This window comes from Lissotriton vulgaris, chromosome 5, assembly GCF_964263255.1.
Source record: "Lissotriton vulgaris chromosome 5, aLisVul1.2, whole genome shotgun sequence".
In the NCBI taxonomy this organism is placed as follows: domain Eukaryota; kingdom Metazoa; phylum Chordata; class Amphibia; order Caudata; family Salamandridae; genus Lissotriton; species Lissotriton vulgaris.
Window position 1 is genome coordinate 103,246,313 of NC_141693.1, and position 20,644 is coordinate 103,266,956.

General features: G+C 40.3%; 1 protein-coding gene across 3 annotated transcripts in view; it reads left to right on the top strand.

The window, feature by feature from the left end:
• PHF19 (PHD finger protein 19) overlaps nt 1-20,644 on the top strand; it is a 284,351-nt gene that overhangs the window by 176,432 nt on the left and 87,275 nt on the right. For all 3 annotated transcript variants that reach the window (XM_086920992.1, XM_086920990.1, XM_086920993.1), the window contains one exon: nt 6,691-6,786. In XM_086920992.1, the coding sequence (XP_086777118.1) occupies nt 6,691-6,786 (96 nt within the window). The remainder of the gene's footprint in view (nt 1-6,690; nt 6,787-20,644) is intronic.

Sequence of the window (20,644 nt, forward strand, 5' to 3'; positions counted from 1 at the left end):
AGCTATTCTGCATAGCATCCGCACTGCCGTACAGCATGGCTAAACATTATTGCCAAACCCTATAGCTCACCTAGGTGAGACGAATTGCCTTTGCCAATGCTTTTTATACCAAGTTCCAGGATACCACATTATTATAGAGCACTTCACAAAAGCCGAAACGTAAGATACCATGGCACTGAACAGACGTTCCCTAAACACTATACGTAAAAGTAAGACTACCCCTGTAGTGTGGAAATTCTATATTCAGAGCTGAAGGTGCAGCATCACAACTGGACAATGCAAAGTGGACACTGATGCTAGAACAGCTGGCTCTGCACACCGACAACTGTGTTCTATGTGCAGGAGATACCATCCTTGTAGGAGCAATCTGGAAACCGGGATCTTACTACCTGCATTACCATGTCCATTCACCAGCAGGCCAGACTGTGTCGTTGACCTGGCCATCAAGGAGGAAAAACACATCCAGTGTTAAAATTTCCACACCTGCCGAACTGTCTCCATAGGAGCTCTGTGAAAATAGAGCCACCTTTCATCCTCCAGCTGATTTGAGGTCTCCTCACCTTCTTCAGACAGACTGAAGTGGTGAACAACACTTACAACGCAACTTTTACATCGCAGAGCCTTTACAACACAACCATTACAACGCAAACTATTACAACGCATTGCTCTGGGGGGCGCTCTAGGATAAGGAATAGGTTAATTTACTATCCAATAACCTTCCCTAGTGTCCACGGGGACTGGAGTTGGAATAGTAAATTAAACTATTCACTATCCAGCGCCCCAAAGCACTATGCGTTGTAATGGACGGCGTTGTAATAATTGCGTTGTAAAGGCATGCGATGTAAATGCATGCGTTGTAACGTCATACATCCGATTGAAGTCCCCCAAGCCTCATCTTTTGGTTTTTGGTCGCCTTTTCTCCCCACCTGACACTTGTTTACCTTTGGTGTCCCAAATAGAATAAGTATTACCTACATGGTCATGAAGGATGAATACTAAAGTAGTGATATTTTACTCACCACTCCTACAACAGCATCTCACAAAGAGACATAATTATAACCAATACACTATCACTTACACTGAATCTCAATTTTTTGTTTTAACTAAAATATAGTTGGGGTAAGAGGGAGATTCTTGAGAAGTCGACTGATCTTACCTTTAATATGCCGTGGTGATTTGTGGTTCATTGTCCAGTCAAGAGGATACCACCGAAAGTTTTTTAAACTTTTCCATAATATATGTATCCCAAAATGGAACGCCGGAGAAAACAGAGCGACTGTTTCCATCTGAATGGTGCTACATTCTTTTTTAAATATATTTTTTCCAGAAAAGAATCATTATATCCATATGATGTATTGTTTCGTTATGTGTAAGGTGTAACAGTAAATCCTATTTTATCATAAGACATAGGAACGTATTCTGAAGGGTCCTTTTATATAACTTTTTCGAACTCTTTTTCCATGTAATTCTGTCTTTATTACCCCACACTCTCTTTCACAAGTTTGGCCTTTATTACCACTTAGTAACCTTTAAATTCAGTTATTTATTTGTTATAAAGTTCCATTGCTTTCAACCAAGAGTCTGTATTACGGTCCATTTACCACAAATTTGCAAAAAAGAAAATGTTCTATGGCATTTGAAGTGACTACTTAATTCGGTTATCCACTGGTCTCCTCACCTGTTCCCACTTGGTATACATGATCTTGAGTCATCTTTCAGGCTTCTCTTGATTTACAGCAATGCACTGCTCTGAAATAGGGCAGGATGTAGAAGTTTGCGCAAATGAAATCCATATTTTATTAGTTCGCTTGTATAGCAAAATTGGGATTAAAAACCTCCAAAACCCATTCCGATCAGAGTTCTGCCTGAGCGCCAGCAGCCAGTAGGAATATTCATAGCACAGAGACCTGTTCTGAATAGTTGAACGAATGGCCAAAAATATTCTTTTATTTCAGTAATCATACTGGCTGCCCTTTCAACCAGTCAGAAAAGGATCATTTTTTTATAACATTCCCAATCTACCTGAAATTTGGACCTGGGCTAGTATTTTGTCTTTTTTTACCCTGCTGTAGGTGGAATGGACTCCCCGAAAAATGGCTAAATGCCAGGTCTCTCTTCTGCATACTTCTGACAAAAATAAAAACAATTACCCAATCTATTGGCTATAATAAATGGGAGTATTTGTTTGGGAGGGGGTATCACTACCAACTCAATAAGCGAACTCTGGTTAGGTCAAAACCTAGTTCTGAGGAAATCTCTATTCGTCCTCTGGTAGCAATGGCTTAAGCAGCAGACCCAGAGAAGTATGGTCCAAGTTCAAGCAGTACCAACAATTTCAGAGTGAAGGACACAACACAATAAGGTTTACAAACCAATTTAGAAAAATGGAGAAACACTTTTATACTGCACCATGATCATCAAAGTAGATTAAGAGGAACAGTAGATATTAATATGTGAAGTTTGATGTGTCAGGGATGTAAAAGCCTGGTAAAAGTCAAGCACTATGGAAAAGTAAAGGTACACGGAGGAAATGAACTTAGGCGACCACAATGAAGCGAGTTTGGATACATCATGCAAATTGTCGTTAGACTTGCTCTCCAACTATTGGGAATACTTCTTCTGATAACCCTGAATCCCCTAGCTCTAGTGGGAACCAGGTCTCTCTCCAGCTAGGCCTCTTACAGAGTTTAGTCCTCTTGGAGTCAAGGGTCCTTCTGCTTTTTATCTCCTTCAAGCTGCTAAGCAGAAACGCAACCCTTGGAGAGCAGTTTCAAACCCTGGGTGCCAGCACAGTTCAGGAGTCCTTGTGCGAGTACGCTTCTTCCAGCAGGAGTCAGAGGACCGGTTACTTACTCCAGCAGGGCCTTCTTCAGATGGCGTCTTTGTGGGACTATGACTGTTCTAGGAGGTGGTGGTTGAGTTGCTAGATTTATTCTGTGTTTTTGGAGAAAACATACCACCCAATCTCAACTATTTTTTTGCAGTCTTCCCCCTCCTTTTGCAGCACTCCCTATCTTCTTTGCTGTAAAATTACTCAGGATTCCCCCGTTTCAACATGGCATGACCCAAGTGCGACCAGCCAGACCTGTTTTCAGTTTCTTGGCCACTCCTCTTCCTGAGAAGGTCAACATCCATTTTTCCTCCTACTGTGGCTGGAGCCTGACTGTCTAGGAGAAACTTGAGGATGAACAGGAGAATTCCTCCTTGGCTTCTCAAGTCAAACTATATAATGCTAAAGCTGCCCTTTGTTCTTCTGACTGTTCCTCCCCACTCTTAGATAGCTGATCCCTCCTAAGTGGTCAGCAGTTAAAACCTGAAAGCTTTCTTAGGCCTTGAGACAAGTCATTCTCTTCTGAGCCAGAGTTGTTAATTATCCCAGCCAGGAATGTGTAATAAAGCGTTTGGGGGGTGAATTTTGGCAAAACTGATTTTAAACCAGGGGTTGCTTGGGCAATATAAAGTACATTTTTACATTGGGAATTTTCTGCATAAGGTAGCAAACCTCTGGTTGCACCATTAAGTTAGATTTTGAAAACTAAGCAAGGAAATGGCCTTAGACTTAGAGCACTTTTCTTGCCCTTTTGTAAGCAAAGGTTGGAAATGTTAGTCTCAACTATGCATATTAGGGAAAAGTCTAACAAGGCTTAAACGTGAAATAGCTTGTGGGTTTTATTTCAGTGTGTGGGTATACTACCTTCATTATGGCGTGTGTCCGTTTATACATTTTCCCTCTGGCCCGTTTGCTTACATTGCACACATTAGTGATGAAAAATAGATATATGAAATGAGGCTTTTCCTACATGGCAAAGGCATTTTCCCACGCCAAGTGTCATTGAAGTGTATTTATGCTGTAGCCTAGCCAGACTCCAGGGGTGATCCAGGCAAACCTATATGTTTGTCATACATCTATGTGGGTGGTGTAAATATACACTGCAGCCCACGTGTCAATCAAACATTCCCTCCCATTGGTCCCCTTTAAGCACCTATTACAGTGGACTCAAAGGGGAGCTAAATGAGCCAAATCAGAAGTTCCCATGTAAATCACATGTTAGAGGGAAAGTACAAGCACTTTACTACTGTTTACCAGTGGTAGAGTGCACATGCCCTTAAACCAGCAGAAGTTTGATGTCCAGAAAAAGGTTTGAACATCTGGAGTGACCATGAAGAAAAGGCAGATATGCTACAGTGACTAATTAGATTTCACAGTATAAATAGGAGCACATGCATGGTTTACTATATTTTGAAGCCTGGCTTCCATTACATCAGTTCTATATGTAAAGCTAATTTTCTAGTTGAAGTCCTTCAACCAGAGATTTTCGTAATTTGAATTGTAATGTTCACAACATATTATCAGACATTAGTTTCTTTTGTCTGTTTTCTAGGGTCCTTAAGTATGAATTTCTCTTTTTAAAGACTTAGGCCCAGATGCATCAAACTTTAAACCACTTGCAAAGGGGCAGATTCTCAGAATCTGCCCCTTTGCGACCAGTATTTTTGCATTTGGGATGCATCATCCCAAATGCAAAAATCGCAATTTAAGAAATCGCAAATTGCGATTACTTAAATTGCTCTTGCATTTAAGGAATCTCAAATTGAAATTCCTTAAATGCAATGCATTAAAGTTAAAAAAATAGCGATTTCGCTAATAGGGGGCGCAAATTAACATGAAGTTGAATTTCATGGTAATTTGCAAACACTTTGAAAAATGCACTAAAGTGCATTTTTCAAAGTTCCATTTTACACACAAACATGCCTTGTGTGTGCAAGATGTACCCATATGCAGATTTCAGGGGTGCAACAGGGTGTCCTTTTGACACCCTGGCACCCTTGAAATTGCAATCTAAATTTGCGATTCTCTAATTGAGAATTGCAAATTGAGACTGTCTTCCCATTCATTCCTATGGGCCTCTGGGCCCATAGGAATGAATGGGGAGGTATTCCTTAATTGTGACTTGCAGAGTCGCAATTAAGGAATTTTAAGAAATCGCTATTTTTTAAGCGAGATCTTCATTCATAGCATTTTGCTATTCCTTATTAGCAAATCCTTATTTTTCGCTAATAAGGAATCGCAAAATAGGTGCTTGATGCATCTGGGGGTTAGAAATGTGAGGTTGAAATCAGCAGGGCTAGTGCCTTACTTGCAAGAGAGTAGATCTAATGCAAAAAGAGACAATAGAATGCACCAGAATCCACTCTTTAAAAGTGCCTTTCTTAAAATAGAAATTTTGCAATGTTTATGCTTATTATATTATTCCCCTCTATAAGGCATGCGGTGTTTCCTAGTGAAATCTGCAGTGCGTGGCAGCGGGCATGAGTGGATATGTAAAAGCAATAATTTTTTGGGGCACAATTACATGCCGATCCTGCAGAATAATTTTCACATCACTGTACCAAACTTGGAATGAAAACGATGAATCAATTCACTTTTGGGAGTACATTTGCACAATCCTTTATTTAAAGATGGCCGAAGTATTTGATACACTGTACTTTTGCCTCCAGATTCCCATAGAATTCATTGCTCCAGACTGTATCTAAAGTCTGGTGAAGGGATCAGTAGGCACATATGCCTATTGAGCCTCAGAAATTGTTTGTGCTTGAACGTATCTAAAGTGGGATGAAGTAAAGAATCTAATGTTCTTTTCGGTGGACATTTGTGTCCTAATTCTCACAGAATCCGCTGCTTCTGACTGTTTATAAATTGCGATTAAGTTTATGTTTATGTTTATTTTTCTTATAAAGCGCACGAATACTGAAGTGTCTTGGTGCTGAGAAGTGTTAGGAATAGGATTACAGTGAGAAGATTTGTGACCTACGTAGATGTAAAAAAAACTGGTTTAAAAATTTTTCCAGAAAATCTGGAGATTTGGCAGACATCTCAAGGATATTGGTAGTTCATTCCAGAGTGTAGTTGCACAGTGTGTTATGGCTCGACCGCCCCATCTGACTTTTGGTTTTTACAGTGTTTATTAATCCTTGAGTAGCCGATCTCAATGCTCGTGAGGGTGCATAGGCCGTAAAAAGCTTTTGAAACTCAATTTAACTTCCTCCATTTAGTGCTTTATGCACCAGTGTTAACGCTTTAAATTCAATCCGTTGTTTAATGGGGAGCCAATGTAATGATCTTATTCCAGGCGATGTCGATTGTCCTCTACGCAGCCCCAGAAGAAGTCTGGCAGCCGCATTTTGCAACAATTGTAATTTTTGTAGCTGAAATTTATCGATACCCAGGAACAATGCATTTGCGTAGTCCAGCTTTGATAGGAAAAGTGCTACCATCTCAGTTTTCTGGAGTACTTGGTGGATAAAAGGGAACATTTTTCGCAATACTTTTAAAAGAAAGAAGCAAGAGGAGACCAGGCTGTTTACCTGGGTTCCGAAGTTCAATTTGTTATCAAAAATAACTCCCAGATTTCTGACTTTGTCAATAGGATGAGGACAAGTTATGTACCTGTAGGGGCACTTTTACTTTCTGACGCCTCAGAATCCTTTGCGTAAGACTGAATGTAGAGTTTTTTTTAATTTTACTTATTTATTTATTTATAATGTTTTATATATCGCGAACAAGATCCTGAGGGATATCAGAGCGCTTTACAATAGGATAATCCAGCTTGGTTTGTCATTGTGCGGATCATCATCTCCAGCTGCTGGCTATCACTCTGATTGGTTGAAATGTCTTCTTGCTCTTCATAGGTGGTACTTGAAGATGCTGCAGTGCTACAGATGTCGGCAGTGGTTTCACGAAGCCTGCACTCAGTGCCTTAATGATCCCATGATGTTCGGAGACAGGTAGGTCTATCAGCCACAAGCCTTGGCTGGCGGACACAGCCGTTGCTGAAGGGCTAGGTCTAGATTAATTTTATTTGAAAACCAGTGACGCTTTTTTTTTTATAAATGATTTCAAAAGAAAATAATTTTGACGAACCCAACACCTGTTAAATTGTTAAACATTTACGTGCGCAACAATTTAAATGATAGTTCATTTCCAATACTGCAGATATGCAATCGAGTCACTCAGTAAAGTTTTACGAAATGAAAATGTGCTCATATTATTTTTTTTTTTTTAAAGCATAAAAGATTGTTACTTCATTTTATTAACATAAAAAAAAACGTTTACCATTTTCAGTTGCACTGATTGCCAAAAGAGGAGTTACCACAAGGACCGGCATGCTTTAGGAGGCCTCAAATTGTTGTAAACATTTGCCGCTTAAGTTCAACCTAATTGAATTGAGCACATCAAGAATGGCTTCTATAAATGATTTATTTGTGTGGAATTTAACACGGGTGTTGGACTGGGAAAGGGTTACTCATTTTCAGAACTCAGTCTAGCCAACCACGTAAGGGCATATAGATATTACCAGAAACATACAGTGGTGCTGATCCGCAATACAATACGATGACAAATACAATTTTCATCAAAGGACTCTACAGGAATAAAATGTTATTTAAAAAAATTAAAAGAACTGATCCTATTACTGTTCGTTAGCCCCAACCTTAAAAATGAGAACACAGTCAGATAGCTTGTGTCGAACTTGCACCACTCCCATTTATATCATTCACGGCGCATGGGCTGGGCCCGCATCATAGAAACGAGAACTTGTAGATTATTAATTATGGCACCTCTTCGTCCTACAAGTTACCTAAAGGCATGTAGAATGATAAGGACTTTAACTACGGACATCAGTAGAGAGCGCCTAAACATGTGGAAGGTATACAGTCAAGACAGTGTCATCCATAGGATTTTGGGGGCCCTGGGCAAGAAACATTTTAGGACCCTGTTTTGAGCAACTTTTCATTTTATTACCCATTTTTAATCAATTCGCGTCCTATGTTGCCTAACAATATCGACTTCAACTTTAAAGATTAAGATGAAAAAATATACAGAAGTGAGCTAGAGAGAAAGTTCACTTTTCCAGTGGACCACTTGGAAGGTGGGGGGCACTGGATAATTGCCCAATTTGCTCTTACCTTAAAACGTCTCTGGGTCAACATGTAAGATTGGGCCAACTTAGACTATCATTTCCGTACCCCATATCTTATACAGGATATAAGTAAGCCATAAAATAGTTTATGGGTAAATATAATGTATTTGTAATACCGTTTTAGTTAAAATTATAAAGAAAGAAAATTAAGATGGTTGACGATTTTCTGTCGAAATTACCAACAAATTACATGGGTTGACATTAAAAACGTATAACCCTTTTATCTAGGGTGTAATAGGATTGTTTAGCTTTCTTTAAGTGCACTCATTTTTGGGACCTGATTTTCGGAAACATACAGCTATTTTCCTGTGGTCACATTAAGTGGTCAAGAAGAAACCCCAGGCTTGATTTGGGTGTTCTGATTCCACAGGACCATATCAAAGTGAAGAATGTCAGTTGTTACTTTTCTTCTTTGCATTTTACGGCTTGTTATTTTTACCACAAATTCCTTTACATCATGATTTATTTATTCCTATGTAAGGTGCTTTTACATCACATGCCTTTGCAACATCCTATGTATTTTTACGTTTCATTATTTTAAAAATAATTTGTATGTATAGTTGTAAATAAAAGCTAAAATTGTGAACATAAGATGTAAATTTACTTTGAAGTATATTTTTCCCTATTTTTTGTAATTAAGTTATGGTGCGTTAACTTTGTCAATAATGATGGAGAATGGATTTTCTAATCTTCTACTTCATCATACACCTGGTTGGACCGCCGTATTATGAGACCACCACCAGGATCCAGGATCCAGGGCGGAAGGGGTGTGGAAAGCAGCGGGAATCGTAGCGGTTTTGATGCTGTCACCGCCAGGCTGATTCCGACCTGCCTTTCCGCCAATCATTTCATGGTGGGGACCGCGCCATAAAATTCTAGGTGGAAAGGCATGGATAGGGGCCACCAACATGGCCCCTGAGCAAATCTGCCTCTGGGGGTGCATGCGGGGGACACATGATGTGCCCCCACAAAGTGCAAGGTTGTGCGTGCACTATGTGGCATTCATGACATGGTGCATACCACACAGTGCCTGAACGTGCTCTAGGCGCTGGAATGGGGGCGGTGTGCTGTTTGGGGTCTCCTATGACTCTAACATACCTACCGTGGAGTAGTGTGGCTCACTGGTTAGAGGAGGCAGACCTGGAAGCAGCGGTCAGCCCGGGACCAGGGTTCAATTCCCGGCTTGGTGGGGTTTTGAGTCCTAAAATGTCCATGGACTCGACAATTCTCGCTCCGGTGCCTACTCGATTCACGGGTTCACACTCTGCGACTCTGGGCAATAGCTTGCTTAATCTCCACAACGGCCCCTCGCGGCGGGATGCCTGGCTTTCACCTTGCGGATAACCTGCTGGGGTTATCTCACAGGGGAATACCAGGACGGGTTCCCTAAGCAAGCGCTTAGAAACCGCTCGGTGATTTGCGCTATATAAATTCCTGTACATGCAGGGCTCGAGTCGGGGTACCACGAGGGTGGACGGCGTCCCCCCACTTATTTTACCGGGCGGACGCCGTTCCCCCTGCCCAAAAGCTGAACTTCACTCTTTGGCCTCTCTGGATCGAGATCGGAGCTCATTCAGAACGCCTGTCTACCTGTATTCACTGCGGGGGATTAAACGCAGCCCCCGCGAGGCAGGGTGCAGACCACCTTTCATCTAAAGGCATATGAATACCCATGAGATTCCTGTTGTGATGTCACTTCCGGTGACAGCATCCCCCCACTTCTTTTTTTAGGACGTGTGCCCTGTGTACATGTACATTTACATTTACATTCACTTCATGACACTGCCGCCGCACCGCCTGCCCGCTCTGGTTTCAACAGACAGATTCACCACTGGCTTGGTAGTCTTCCTGGGACCAATGCGGTGGGGGTCCTAAAGGAAGACTGCCAAACTCGAAATAAGGCCTATAGTTAAAAATGAAGGACAAAATTTACCATAGGATTTTCAATTAACAAAATTTCTATTTTCACTGAAACATGCTTAAGTTAAAAAAAAATGAAAACGCATTTTCAAGAAAGCTAAAAATAAACCAAACAAAAAAAGCAGCATTCGCCATCTTTTGAACACTCTCGAAGTGATGACCTGAGCAGACATGTCTGAGATGAAGGAAGGCGATGCAACAGTGCCATCTACCTTTTTGAAAGGGTAAGCTCCCTGAGAAATGATCAACAAACATTTATCAGAAACAGATTGATGGAAATAGTGATAATTTACTATATATTATTTTTTAATTTTCCAACAGAAAAAGTATCTTTTAATTTGGAGACAAACCACACCTTACAACAGACGCTGACTTGAAGAATATGTATCGGGAATATCTGCAGCAGAAGAATTCCTGTACCTGAAGAAAAATATGAAAAGTAGGAATCTTGATATTGAAATGTTTCAACAAGCTATTTATTTCAAAATTTGTAAAAAAAAAAAATTGTCTTTGGAAAAATGTACAAAGCTTTTTTCCTCAAAGAAGCGATTAACAAAATGTTTTTTTTTAATTGTACACAGAAGATATAAAATTGCTAATACAAACTATTTTTCAGCAGGAAAAATATAAAATGTATACACGTATTTTATTAATCACATTGTGTGCCAGATGAAGCAGCTACTAGAATGAAGGATGTCAGATCAAGAAACTCCTACACCAAAGAAATAAAAGAGGATAAAAGAAGAAAAGGAAAAGGGGAAAATAATAATCCAGTGGTGAAGGTAAAATTGAAAAAGAATAAAAATAGTATATGTAAACAATGCACCATTTTAAATCAATATTCATTGTAAAAAACATTTTTGCCAACTAAAAACAAACTAATGGAGGATGTTCCATCTGCTAAATATGTTTTGTCTATGAAACAGGCTTCTTAGACACATATGCTGTATTTATTATAGGGAAAGATGCACTAAACCCCAGGCTTGATGCAAACTTTTCAACTACTTCTGTGGCTGTTGCATGGGCAGAGCAGTTACTTAGGAGGACTTTCTATAAAGGACCTCAGAACATAATCATTTTGTCTCTGCCTTAGAATTTTCAGTGAGAGAACAGCTAAATAAGTAAAAAATGTGGTGAGCTAGAACTTCCAGTGAGCCCCTGGGTTCAGTCCTGAAAGAAGCATCCCAAAACATCCATGTCCATGCAGCTAGACAACTGCAGTGCATCCTGAACTATACAAGAGTTACAAACCGAAAACAAAATGTATGTATGGCTCTCTCAACCCATCCTAAACGTTTGCAGATGTTATTCCAATTGAACACCATAAAGTCATATTTTCTAACAGACCTTTCCTACTACATTAAAGCCAAGACCCCCAAATATGTTTATTAACATTTTTTTAAAACACTTAAATTCATTAGCCCCCAAACTAAACAATGTTTGTATGGTGGATGGCATTTTCAAATGTGTCCTTATTGATTAAGCCGATTATATACTTTACACAGAAAAATTAACAGCACTAACATGTCTTGTGTACAGATTACTATCTAACAGACTTTCTTCTACATACACAGAGTTTGTAACAATTGTACATGTAAAATCAACAGTTATACTAGGGAAAATAATAATTGACTTTGAATTGGCAACGATAATGGTGATCAAAACAATCTACCCAGATGCCCAAATTTAGGGGTGTTTTTCCATTTTTCCTAAGCAATCTGGCATCAAAATCAGAAGACTGTCCAATAACAAACTTCAAACTAAAATAGCTACCTGCTTTAGCATTTGTGTAACTACTGATCACGGAGGCAAGCATTTTATAGCAGTAATCCACAGTTACTACTTCCTTAACAATGAGAAAAAAATGGCACATTTACTAAATTACTTTGAAGCCAACTGGATTACAGTCAAAACAGGTCCGGTCACAGAGGACTTCCAAGTTGCAATGTTGAATGGTGAAACTGTTACACGACCTGCTTATAGGGGGCGCAAAACTAACACTGCCATAGAGGGTAGGCTTATCTCATCTGTATGCATAAATGGTAAACCTCATCCTACCTTCTATCATTTCATAGAAACCTTGATAAAAAAGCAAAAATGAATTTAATTCAGTGGCTTTCAAAAGTGCAATAGCACAGAATATTTTTGGGGGCAGTCAGCTTCAAACTAATTGTCTACAAGCTGCATAAAAACCAAAATTAAAGAATTAACTAATTTCTAACCTTTATCAGCTAACAATACTAACTCCCTTCTTGCTTGAAAAAATTACAAATTAAAAATGACTGCACTAGTCATTTCAAAAATTGCAAGTCCTGTACCAAACCAAAAATGGAAAAGAAAAATGTTTTATAAACTTACATATAGAAGTATTCAATGTTCAATAAGGAGATTGGGGTGCAAATGAGACCCCTGATACCATGCCATCTTTCCTTAAAATCCAAGTGCCTCTAATATATCCTACACCTCAATCCATGGTCAAAAAACTCCAAAACACATCAACTGAATACATATAATAAGGTACTTTTGTCAGGAAAGACCCTGACAACTCAACTTTAATAAACAAAACCTCATTTACATCCATGTCCTTAGTCCAAGATCCAAACCATCCAAAACATGTAAACTGAAGAACCCCCCTATGAAATATAAAAAATGCAGAATTAGATTCTATTTGTTGTGAGAGCACCCCACAACCCCTCTTCCAATGAAAGCAAATTCCTTGCAACCATTGCGCTTCTTAATCCAAATGTGAAACTTTTCAAAACTAAAAAAAACCACTAAAAAAATAAACACTCCAGGGAAGCTGGAGAAACTAAGGTAGGAGGATGCTTTTGCCTGGGAGGCCCTGGTACCTCCTCCTTCCTTTAAAGTCCAAGTGCTTGGACTCTATCCAGCTCCTCAATTCAGATTTGAAACTTACTAAATCGTAAAAAGACAATGAAAAACAGTTTCTGGAAAAATGAAGATGATATGGTGAATTTGTCTAGGAGACTCAGATACCCCAGTCTACCTTTTAAATATATATATATATGTATATTTTAAAAACTGTGACCACTGCATGCTCAGATAGGCATTAAAGACCTTATTTAAAGTTTAGCAGACAAGATACTCCCCAGTCAAAACGTCACGGATATCTGGTCTGCAGTATTACAAGTGCCAAAGGCTATAATACATTTGTAATATGGCGGGTGGGACATCCGCCACATTTGTGATGGAGTATCCTGTCTGCCAAACTTTAAATAGGGCCCTATGTCTGGTAACCTGTAAAACCAAAAACATAAAAAATAACCAGATTCCTTATTCTAAACTCTAATAAATCCCTTTACCCCCCTTTCCCTGCAATAAACATACCTCAAGATAGTGTTTTAAGTAAAAAAAAAAAATTACGTTTCTTACCTGACTGTAGCAGTAGCATCCGTCCTATCTCTGCCATGATGTTCCACCATCTGAAGAAACAGATACAAAACTGCCTGCCTAAGAAAAAATTATGTTCAAATAAAGAGAAAAATAATATTCTCTCCATTAAAAGAAACTAAAAACGAAGAAAGTTCATGAATTGTGCATAATGTTCAATTTTTTTTAAAACAAAAATCAAGTATTACAAATCTTTGTTTATTCCAGTTTAAGTTGTTTAAAAAAGTGATAATGATTTCTACTAAGATTTTTTTCATCTTTTTTACATGTTTAAACTTTCTTAAATTATGCGTATATTGGAAAAAATTATGTTTTATTCACTACATATGCCATAACTTGTTCACAATTTTTTTAAATATGTATTACTTTTTTAATGTAATCATATTTGTCAATAAATAAGAAATTTTTTAATGAAATATGTGTATGTTTCAATTATTTTAAATAAATTTGCTTAAATAATACTATTTGTTATTTTTTTTACTGTGTGGTTTCAAAATACATCCATACTAATATAATAAAGAGAGAGCCCAAACCTTTGAGGCGGGTAATCTCGGAACCACAGCACCAATCACAACACCCAATACAGCGTTGGAAAGGGCAGTTGCAGCAGAAGGACAGAGGCTATGCAGATGCCCACCATATACATCTAAAAGGTAAAAGAACCGTGCCAGCAAGGTAGTCCCTTGTGGGAGTGTCTGCGTTGTGCTGTGGGCATGTGCTAGGGTCGTGACAAACGCTGGGGGCGTGTGGTACGTTCCTCCCTTCATGCCGTGTCTCATATTGTGTGCTAATCCCACCCTGCTCCCTTTAAATACCCCTGCACCCCATAATCATAACCCACCCTTACTTCTTTAAATACCCCAACACCCTTAAACACTAACCCATCTTAACCCTATAAATATACCCTGTACCCCAAAACCCAAACCTATCTCTAAACCCTAAAAATACCCCTGTACCCCAAAACCCAAACCTAGCCCCGAACCCTATAAATACAACTGTACCTCAAAACCCAAACCTACCCCTGAACCCTAAAAATACCCCTGTACCCCAAAACCCAAACCTAGCCCTTAACCCTAAAAATACCACTGTACCCCAAAACCCAAACCTACCCCTGAACCCTAAAATACCCCTGTACCCCAAAACCCAAACCTAACCCTGAACCCTTAAAATACCCCTATACCCCAAAACCCAAACCTATGTAAATGTTTTTGTACTTGTATAGCGCACAGCTACCCGCAGTGGGATCCCCGGCGCTTGTACGAATACCGCAAGGGAACCCTTCCTGGCTTCCCCTGTGAAGTGTCCACTCCTGGGCACCCCCATGGTGCAGACCAGGCATCCCTTGCGTTGTGGGGGCCGTTGTGGAGACTAAGCAAGCTATTGCCCAGAGTTGCAGCGTGGGACTCATGATCAGAATAGGCACTGAAGCGAGAATATCCGGTCAGGGTAATTAATGAGCCCGAGACCCGCCAGGGCAGGAATCGAACCCTGGTCCCTGGCCAGAGCTCTGCATCGAGGTCTGCCTGCTCTAACCATTGAGCCACACTTCTCCACCTACCCCTGAACCCTAAAAATAACCCTGTACCTCAAAACCCAAACCTACCCCTGAACCCTAAAATACCCCTGTACCCTAAAACCCAAACCTAGCCCTTAACCCTAAAAATACCACTGTACCCCAAAGCCCAAACCTACCCCTGAACCCTAAAATACCCCTGTACCCTTAAAATACCCTTATACCCCAAAACCCAAACCTATGTAAATGTTTTTGTACTTGTATAGCGCACAGCTACCCCCAGTGGGTTTCCCGGCGCTTGTACGAATACCGCAAGGGAACCCTTCCTGGCTTCCCCTGTGAAGTGTCCACTCCTGGGCACCCCCATGGTGCAGACCAGGCATCCCTCGCGTTGTGGGGGCCGTTGTGGAGACTAAGCAAGCTATTGCCCAGAGTTGCAGCGTGGGGCCCATGATCAGAATAGGCACTGAGGCGAGAATATCCGGTCAGGGGAATTAATGAGCTCGAGACCCGCCAGGACAGGAATCGAACCCTGGTCCCTGGCCAGAGCTCTGCATCGAGGTCTGCCTGCTCTAACCATTGAGCCACACTTCTCCACCTACCCCTGAACCCTAAAAATACCCCTGTACCCCAAAACCCAAACCTAGCCCTGAATCCTAAAAATAACCCCGTACCCCAAAACCCAAACCTAGCCCTGAACCCTAAAAATACCCCTGTACCCCAAAACCCAAACCTAGCCTTGAACCCTTAAAATACCCCTGTACCCCAAAACCCAAACCTACCCCTGAACCCTAAAAATACCCCTATACCCCAAAACCCAAACATAGCCCTGAACCCTAAAAATACCCTGTACCCCAAAACCCATACCTATCCCTAAAACTACCCCTGTACCCCATAACCCAAAACTATATCTGAACCCTTAAAATACGCAAACACCCCAAAACATATACCTCAGTACCCCAACACATATACCCCTATATCCATACTTACCTTATCCAAACATTAAAAAAACATGCTTTTACCATTCATGCATTTACAACGAATTTCGTTGTAAATGTATGCGTGGTAAAAGCATATAAAATGTAATGCCATGCATTATAATGGCATTACGGAGTCATGGTACTTTCGTAATGAAAGTATGCGGAGCGATGGTATGTGGAAAGAAAGTTGCGGAATAATGGGTGTTTACCCTCCCCCGGTAAGTACATTGGTGGCACGGCGGCCCACATCTCCAGCAACATACTCATATTTTTTCACCACCATTTGAAAAATGCACAGGTCTCTCTCATTGATGGCCAGCACCGACATACACTTTTAGACACACCTCCCGCCACAAGTTCTAGAATTGCGAACTTTAGAGCTGGGGAGCTACATTCGAATCTCAGCATCAGCTCAACATCCTGTGATTCCAGGCAAATCGCTTTGTCTCCCCGTGCCTACCACAAATGAATGTGTTTTCTGTAATGTAAATTGTGCTCATGCCATGTTGTCGAGTTTGTGCTATATAATATTGCAAGGAAAAATAAAGTAGGGAAACTCGAGTTCACACACTACTGAACGCGCACTCTTAAGTGCATCAGCAGTGCACTGTGAATCGGAGCGTTTCACAGGCCTGTCACAGATAAGAAATGCCATCAAAACGAAATCCTACAAAACAATATACTACTGGCCGGCAACAATTCATACCCGGACAACGTCGGGACGGGCTGCTAGTATATATATATATATATACTGACTCGAGTTACTTCTACTGCCCTTCTCTCGCCCGCGGAAGTTGGAGCGTCATGTAGGCGAATCCCACCAAACCTTCAATTCAATTCTTGTACCAAATACGCACTCATTCAGGGTAAAGTTTCTCCATCAATGATTTTATTTCACCAGGTTATGCTTTCGGAGACCCTCGTCTCCTTGCTCGCACATATATATAACCAGAGCTCCTTCTGGAATCCACGGCCCATTGGCAGGTGGTGCGTGATGCCGGCTGCCAGCCGGTCATAAATACCCCAGAAAGATTCTCAGTAATACGCACGCTCAGGAAATCCCACTCAGTGCAGGTGTATTTGTCAAAAGGCTACGTGTTTCGACAGCAACGCTGTCTTGATCACACAGAGTTGCTGTGGGAACGTGAACCTTTTGACAAATAAACGTGCACTGAGTGGCACTTCCTGAGTGTTTGTTTAAGTGAGAATCTTTTTGTGATATATATATATATATATATATATGTATATATAAATATATCGATTGTAAAAATTATTTTGTACCTTTCTGTACGATTCGAATTACATTTTTATTTTAAAAAGAATTCTAATTACCTTAATATGCCAACTAATGACTCACGATGTGACATTTACCACAATGTAAAAACACTGTACTAAATATAAGATGTAAAGCCACCAGAGTAAAATGTGTGCATACTGCTGGAATGACGTAACCACATGACAACATCTAAATATATCAAAACTTGAGGACACCTAAGGGAATGATCCTTCGTAAACATTGTTTTGCTTTGTAATGCACGGTGGGTGTGGTTTTCCCAAATGTTTATGTTCACCACCACTGTAATCTTGACAAGTAATTACCTGAAAGTCATAGATTTCCGCAATTTGGAAGGGAATCAATTTTCAGGCAGTCAGCACATCAACAAGCTGCCTATCAAACGGCGGTAAAGAGATTGGTGTTGACTAAGAAAGTTTGCCACTGCTGCACATCAGTGGGAGGCGATGGTAATTTAGGCATGTTACGGATACTTGTGCAGCCCTTGAAGAACAACTGTTGCGGAAGTCCCTTTAAACCTGTCAGTGTTGACAGTTTTAAAGTTGTTTTACAGGACAGGCGTCTAACAGTGTAAGTGCATCAGGAAAAATGCGAATATATTTTTTTATTTATTGAGCTGAAATACACCCACATGGGTTTCTTGGCAGTGTAATAAAAAGGGGGATAATTGCAGAGTTCCAAGCGCAAAGAGGGCTGCAGATAGTTTCAAACTGTCATGTTTTGATCTTTTTCCTAAGCAATATGAGGTAGATAGTGCCTTGTGACCTTGGGCATCATTCTCACCTTAATGGGTAACTAGTGTCGTTTCTTCAGTAGACGACTACCAGAGGTACATTTTGTGGTTCCCATCACCAGTTTTGCATGAACATCACTGTTCTTGCAGCAGCGTTTGCTATGATCTGTATTTGAGAGAGATTACCATTGAGCACAGTTAAAGAGACTGCGTTTCCATAATGCACATTGGACATGATCAATGCCGTTGGAGCAGATTGATTTATCCAGATATCTTAGCACTTGAAGATCATAAAAACAGAGTGCCGCCCTTGCATGCAGTGCACTACCTGTTCCCTGCTCATTGCAAATTACCTGAATCGTATGGCTGTGTTTCCATCCATTGGTCCTCTCTTCTTTTTTTCTTCTTGGCTAGTTCTGTGCCATACAAGCGCTACATACATACATACATACATACATACATACATACATACATACATACATTTTAGAGATGATAATGCTGAAATTTGAGGTTCCATTGAACGATATTTGCCGAACTTCAGTCCCAGATTGCCTGCCGAGTTCCAGGAGTACAACAAGCCCCAAACTTCATAGGCAAGAAAAACACACGCTCTCGCTCACTTACACGCAAGCGTGCCCTCTCTCTTGCGCTCCACCACTTGTCTGAATATGCTATGCCACTTAAGGTGGACAAATATTTCCGATATTTTCACAATACGATCCTTCTACACTTTGTTCCCTTGCATCCTGATTTCAACAGTACACTCTGTAGCAACATAGGTGCCATACATCATGTGGCCATTTGTAAGACTCCAGTTTGGTGCATCAGCAACTGGGTAAATTGTTCAGCAGGAATTTCTATTCAGACATCTGTATATCTACGTAGCCTTTCCAAGATGGCTGGCATGTGGAAAAGGATGCATATGATTGATCTGAACCCTCTATAGATGGTGTGGCGGAGGCTGAGCCTCGCAAAAGTTCCTTGACATTTGAGAGCGTTGAGAAGGGACAAATAGCACAAACTACATAAAAGTGAGGTTGGAGCGGTCTTCCACCAGCAAGAAGGCAAAAGCTAAATTCAAGTAACTTGTAAAAGGGTGAAGGGTGTGCTCAAATGATGGGCCACAAAGTTAGCAGATCCATAAACCCTTCATTCCCAAAGGGCAGCAAGAGGTGGCCAACTGACGATGGGAAACCTGAGACTGACACCACGATCATGAGTCATTCAGAATAGATAAATTTACCACAAATGATAAATGCTTGTATCCTAGAGTGAGTTCCAAGATTGTGATGGGAAAGTCGGAAAGTACTTGTGGAATCTCTGTTTACCATGCTGAACACCTCCTGTGTTGGATTGTCCCCCTGTACTTTCTGTAAGGTTTGATCTAGTGTTATTTACCATGAAAAGAAATTGCAAAGACGAGGAGATTACTGCAAAACCCTGAATTATAATTACTGTGCAAGGTTCGGAATTTTCTTCGTACTTCGTATTCCAGGCCTAGATATGCTATTCTGGTCTTGCTAGAAACGGTGACTTAACTGAACGGGCTGGTGGCCTTTTTCTGTTTTCATTGTGTAAATTGAAGATATAAGTGCCACTTGCTCAAAGAGTAGCCAAGAATGTGAATCACTTTGCTTTACTTTAAGATATTTAAGATGTGCGGACTCTGGAGGGGGGCTGGAGCATAGGGGCAGCTCCTTATTGATCATGGATAGATTTTTTGTAAAGTAGAAAGATTTTGATTAAAAACAAACAAGAAATACCCTATATCCTGTTAGCACATTAGCAAAATAAAATGTCTTAGAATTACAACACTTACATAAAGTTTTATAGTTTTGGAATTAAAATAAATATGATACGTTTTAAGCAATGTGAAAGAAAAGTAACTGAATTACGGGAAGTTTGTAGAAAATAAATTATTACATATTTATGTAATATGATAAAAAAGAATTTTCATGTTGAAATGAAAAGATGTTTAATCTCTTCCTGAAGTGATTGAGGTAAAGTTCTGCCAAGTAAGAGCAAAGATCAGACTTGTTGCCCTGTCTTTGTGTCAGGGTTCCACCACTGAGAGCTTTCCCCTACCCTTGTTCTTCTTCCTCCATGGTGGACTTTTCCCTGTGTTTGGGTAAGGCGGCCTGAGGATGGTTTTCAAGTTTATTTTATTTAGCAGAGTTACTTAAAACCATTGCTACAACATATCTCATTACATGTTAAAAAAACAAAATTGAGGATGGATGCGGCAACGTGTGGTTTTAAGATTTTTGTAGAATGGTTATGTGTCCATGTTAGATTTTGTACATCGTGATGTCCCGATGCGCATTCGTGAAGATGAAATTAACTCAGGTTCACAACATGGTGGGGGAATTGAGAACTATTATGACGGTGTAAGCAGCCGCAGTTTCACCTTTCTGTGAAGAAATTGTAGGTGACAAAGAAGACGCAACAGTTCAAATTAGATTTTAAATAAAATGTATACAGTATTTGTATAGTAAAACAATACTGGATATAAAGTTTTACTCTGTGTTTCAAAATTACTCCCAGATTATACGGGTAGCCATCCTGGAAGATGGCTAAAGTCTGCATCCTGAACCTGAGCTCATCAAAAAGGAGAAAACCTCACAAGGCAAAATGAACACCTGGGAGCTGGGCTCATCTGACAGTCCTCACCACCATCCACTCCCAATCCAGTGAGAAACCCCGGAGAAATGAGCCTGGACCACATAGCAGACATCCAGCCTTGGCCTCCAGACACCCCACTCCCCCATTATTGAGAGATGAATATTCACTCATTTAACTTTACTGGAGTCATTC